The 5,440-nt window shown below is 42.2% G+C and overlaps 1 protein-coding gene and 1 pseudogene across 1 annotated transcript; one reads left to right on the top strand and one right to left on the bottom strand.

Annotated features, from left to right (window-relative positions):
* The first annotated feature begins 231 nt into the window (after positions 1–231).
* Positions 232–3,420, top strand: LOC115077334 (annotated as a pseudogene).
* Positions 3,421–4,274: 854 nt separating this feature from the next.
* On the bottom strand, positions 4,275–5,216 carry LOC115077333 (olfactory receptor 11H6-like). Its single transcript, XM_029579626.1, has one exon. The coding sequence runs from the start codon at positions 5,214–5,216 to the stop codon at positions 4,275–4,277; it is 942 nt and encodes a 313-aa protein (XP_029435486.1).
* Between the last annotated feature and the right edge of the window lie 224 nt (positions 5,217–5,440).

Here is a 5,440-nt window from a genome sequence, read left to right as displayed (position 1 = left end):
TTTGTTCTGCTACATTCTTAAAAATGTATTCCGTTTGTCCAATAAAAAGGTATTGCTTATCTATTTTTTTTTATTAACCTTTATTTCTCTTGATGGTTTTCTAAAATGTAAGTTTACTACATTCATAACGAAGTTTCTGAAAAGGTTTATAAACACGGACTATCAAATGGTAGGGGGAAAATGCAAAAATCACATTCTAGTAATGAGGGATAAGCATAAGAATTATAAGCAATGAGGAAAACAATGGAAAACAAGAGATCAGTTTGTGTTTGTTAGATGCTGTCTGATTGATCTCAGCGCTATATATTTATCAACATTTTACAGCATACTTCTTTGGCTTGCTTAGATTCTGCAACACCTTAGGCGTATTCGCTTTGTCACTGGATATGGCGATGAGGTGTTTTTTGATGAGAACGGTGATCCTCCTACAATTTATGACATTTTGAACTGGAAGATATTTCCAAACAGATCCTACCAATCCTTAACTGTAGGAAGCTTTAATTTCTTGGCTTCACAAGGTGAAAAGATCAACATCAACCAGAGCTCCATTGCTTTTAATTCATTTTTTCCCAAGGCAAGAAAGATAAGTTTGGCATGGATAATTTCACACTGAATTCTCAAGAGTTTCTCTTGATAAATAAACCAACCAGTCTCCACAAGAAGGCGTAGAATTAGTGCAACAAACTCTGAGGACAATGATCTAAAGTGCACTAAACTCACAAAGGAGATAATCGGGCAAATTTTAATTCGCGCTTACGCGTGGCTGGGCCTTACAAGCCACGCACATTTTAGAAGGGGCCCAGTAATGCGCGTAACCTTCATTATGCACACAAGAGCCGAGCCGAAGAAAAAGGGCAGGGAGGGGTCCAGGGCAGGGCTGGCGCACAAGGCTGCACAAAATTGGCAACCTATGCGCGCCGAGCCGCGCAGCCATCTCCGTTCCCTCTGAGGCCGCTCTGAAATCGGAGCGGCCTCAGAGGGAACTTTCCTTCCAGCCCCACTGCTACTTTCCCCTCCCTTCCTCTATCTAGCCCACCCCCCAGACCTAACTAAATCCCGCCCCAACTTTATTTTACAAGTTACGCCTGCCCGAGGCGTAACTTGCGCACGCTGGCTGGCTGCCTGCGCGCCATATTCCGGTCCTGGGGCTGGTCTAGAGGCCAGGGCCCAGCACCCGGAATACCCCCAATGATGTGCCGACCGCGACACGCCCCCTCGACACACCCCCCAGGAAAGCCCCAGGACTTACGCGCGTCCCGGGGCTTGCGCGCGCCGCCAAGCCTATGCAAGATAGGCTCGGCACGCGCAGGGGATGGAAGGGGCAGCTTTTCGGGGGTTACGCGTGTATCTTTCGCGTGTAACCCTTTGAAAATCTGCCCCATAATTTTCAAAATATAAAAAGAGGCACTTAAGTCGTATTGCCATCCCATCTCCACCCGCTAGAACTCCCAGGGCACATAACATTACACGGGGAAACTCTGTTACTTGTGCACTTTTATATATGCTGGCCCCTGGTTGATTTTCAAGTATGTACAAGTTACAAGCTTGGATCATGTGTAGCCCTTAGCATGGCCAATTCTGCGCATACCCAGCCAATTAGGGAAAGGATATTCTAAGCGAGTTTACGCACAAGTTTCAGATCTTTCCCCAAACTTCACTTTGTAATGCCTCTCTCTAGGGTGCATAAAAGTGTGCACGTAACCCAGGTTATGTCCATATTTTTTTAAATGACTGGGGCCTGTGCCTATCTGGCTGGATTTACCTGGGCCTGGCTGGGGTGGTAGCCTTACCCTTCCAGACCCGCTCCCCCCTTCAAAATTTGCCAGGGCGGAGGCCTCCCAGCATCACTTTGGCAATATTCAGAAGGACTGACACTGCTGTTTTTAAAGGGGAAAAGTGAGGGCAGGTGGGCATTGCCCCTGCCCTTTCCAACACTGCTGCTGCTGCTGCAGCTACACCCCCCTGAAAGGGGTAAGTGGGGGGGGGGGGCATGAAGATCCCTGGCCTCAGAAATTTTTTAAGGGAGTGGGAGGGGTTAGGAGAAGCCCAGCTAAGCCCCAGGTGAGCCTGGCTAAGCCCAGCCGTTCAATCCTGGACCACAATGAATTTTACCAGCTGGAAAAAGCTTGGAGGGCACTGGAAAAGTCCCAGCTGCACCCGGCCCAGTCCCCAGTGATTGTTTTGGGGTGGTGCATGTTTCAATATTACTTTTGCTTTGTGCTTTGTTTGGTGGTGGTGGGGAAATGTTAATGATTTTTTTTTGTTTTGTGAATGCACCAAATTGAAAACAGAAAGCACTCAACAAACCAAAAAATCCCCCAAAATACTCAAAATGAAAAAGCAATCCAAAATGACAAAGTTTGGACTCCACATCCGTAGTGTCTGCATGTGTGATTCGATGTTTAGAATAGGTACATAGTACAGATTTTACAAATTGCATAAGATGTGAGATAAAGGAGCATGAGGCACTGACTCCTCCCCAAATAATAAGCATTATTGTATATTCAAATTTAAAAGCATTTGTTTTAAACAGATGCTACAGATTGCCAGAAGTGCCCAGATGATCAATGGTCAAATAGGAATCATGATACCTGCATTCCAAGAATTATTGAATTCTTGTCTTATGGAGACCCCCTTGGTTCTCTGCTCTCCACCATCTCTATTTTCTGCTATTTGGTCACTGTGTCTATATTGTGCATTTTTATAAAATATAAGGATACTCCAATAGTCAAAGCCAACAACAGAGAGCTCAGTTACCTTCTCCTTTATTCTCTTGTGTTCTGCTTCCTCTGTTCTTTGTTATTCATTGGACGTTCCACAAGGATAACTTGTTTGCTGAGACAAGCTACTTTCGGGGTCATTTTCTCTCTGAGTATCTCTTGTATTTTGGCTAAAACCATCATAGTGGTGGTTGCTTTTAATGCCACAAAACCCAACAGTGCATTAAATAGGTTGGAACCAGAATTCCTTCTTACCTTGTCCCCTTGTGCTCAGTAATTCAGTTTATTTTATGTCTGGTTTGGTTGGGGACTTACTCCACCTTACTCAAGTGTTAACCTGGAAATAGCACAAAAAATCATAATACAATGTTCTGAAGGGTCAATTGAGCTGTTTTATGCCATGATGGGGTATCTGGGCTTCTTGGCCTGTGTCAGTTTCATTGTAGCCTTCCTGGCCCGAAATTTACCTGATAGCTTCAATGAGGCCAAATACATCACATTCAGTTTGCTGGTGTTTGTGAGTGTCTGGATCTCCTTTATCCCAACCTACCTGAGCACCAGAGGGAAGTACATGGTGGCTGTGGAAGTTTTTGCTATCCTGGCCTCTAGCATTGGACTGCTCGGCTGTATATTTTTCCCCAAGGTTTATATCATCCTAATGAAACCAGATAGAAATACCAAAGACTATTTATTGGGATAAACAAGTGTCAGGAGCAGAACTGAATTTAGTTGAGTATTGTACAATAACAAAAGTAAGAATTAGTTAAGTGTTTGCCTTTAATAGCAGAAATATAAATTTAATAAAACTAACAAACTGCAGCAAAACCTCATTTCTAGCATCACGTTTTGGTTTATACTCTAACAATGCTCAAAGTTGATATTGTCCATGTTGATTGTTCAAACCCTACCACTGTATTTACTGGAATATGCAGTGAAAACATACCTACTTGCCTAGCAAGAGAAGACTGAAATGTGATATACTTGACCAACAATTATTGATTACAAAATTGGAAGTGTATAGGACTGTGAATCAATAAATATCACTGAGGATGTCAAGCAGCACTGTTTGAATTTTTAAAAGGATCGTCACCCAGTAAAAATGTTGCTATCAGTAAATGCTTTTATGCGTTATCATAAGGCTTTGGGATAACTGCACAGAACGGCAGATACTATCATGAGAAGCTTGATGGGCAGACTTGCTAGAACATTTATTTGGCCTTTTTCTGCCGTCATTACTATGTTACTGCACAGGAATGAACCTCAGTCATAAACCAGGATATGATGGGAATGATCTTAATCTCTAAAGTTGTTTTATTCAAAGTCAGAGTTTTGACACATGAGGTTTTCAGAATTTCCATTTCCATTTCGGTTTCCATTTATATATCACCTTCCTCTACAAGGACTCCAAGTGGCTTGGTTTGCCACATAATAAATAATTACAATAAAAACATCAGAATAAATGGCTTTCATGTGTAGTCACATTTCTGCAATCTTTGGTTTTGTGATTTCTCCTGTCTTGATTTAAAAGTTGCTTTTTTAAGTCAACAAGAGGGTTTATCTCCTTCCCTGAGCTTGGCTTCTACCCATTGCCTTTTTGAGGGCCCTGGTTACATCTTTATTCCTGAGGCTGTAGATTAAGGGATTAATCAGAGGGGTTATCACGGAATAGAACAAGGCTATTACCTTGTCCATGTCTAGTGCAGCTTCTGCGTTTGCAGATCTCACATACATAAATATGACGGAGCCAAAAAAGATGGAGATGACAGTAAGGTGAGATGTACACGTGGAAAAGGCTTTCTGTCTCCCTGTTGTGGATGGTGTATTCAGGATTGTGTTTATGATGAAGAAGTAAGATGTGCTGGTCAACACAAAACTTAACAGAATCATGCAAGAGGTAAAGGTGTAGCAAATGAGCTCAGTGATGTATGATCGGATACAAGCTAGTGCAAAGAGTGATGATGTGTCACAGACAAAATGGTTCATAACATTTGGGCTACAGAAGGTTAATTGGGAAACTAAAGTAATGGGTATCACAATCCACAGAAATCCAGTCACCCAGCAGAAGATGGATAAGATGATGCACATCCTATTGTTCATTACTGATGTGTAATGTAAGGGCTTGCTTATGGCCATATACCTATCGAAGCTCATGATTGCTAGAAAGACACACTCCACTGTTCCCAAAGAAAAAAATAAATACAACTGAGTCAAACAACCTATCAGGGAAATAGTCTTCTTCCCCAAGAAACCTGAAAGCAGCTTAGGAACAGCAGTACTGGTGAAGCCAATTTCAACAGCAGAAAAATTACCGATAAAGAAATACATAGGTTTGTGAAGATTATGGTCAAAGACCACTAAGCAAATAATGATGAGATTTTCCATTACTGTTAACATGTAGATAATCAGAAAGATTAGAAAAAGAACAATCTGCAGCTCTGGAGAAGTTGGAAAACCCAGGAACTCAAACTCTGTCACCAGGGTGCGATTCTCCTCCATGTGTCTTGTGTGATAAATCTATCATGAAGGATAAGTATCCGAGACAGATAAGTGCAAGCAAGAGTCCAGGTTCTGTTGGATCATAGCCTTGGATAACAAAAAATTAAGAGGAGCATAATCAGAAGCGGTGCTTTAAATTCTCGATGATCTTTGGTGACATAGACTATTGCAGATGATTGAAATGATCGTTTCCCAGGGTGATGCACATGTTCAGAAAGAGCAGA

The sequence above is a fragment of the Rhinatrema bivittatum genome, chromosome 16 (assembly GCF_901001135.1).
Source record: "Rhinatrema bivittatum chromosome 16, aRhiBiv1.1, whole genome shotgun sequence".
In the NCBI taxonomy this organism is placed as follows: Eukaryota; Metazoa; Chordata; class Amphibia; order Gymnophiona; family Rhinatrematidae; genus Rhinatrema; species Rhinatrema bivittatum.
Note: the sequence above shows the minus strand (reverse complement) of the source record. Positions and strands in the feature narration are given on the sequence as shown.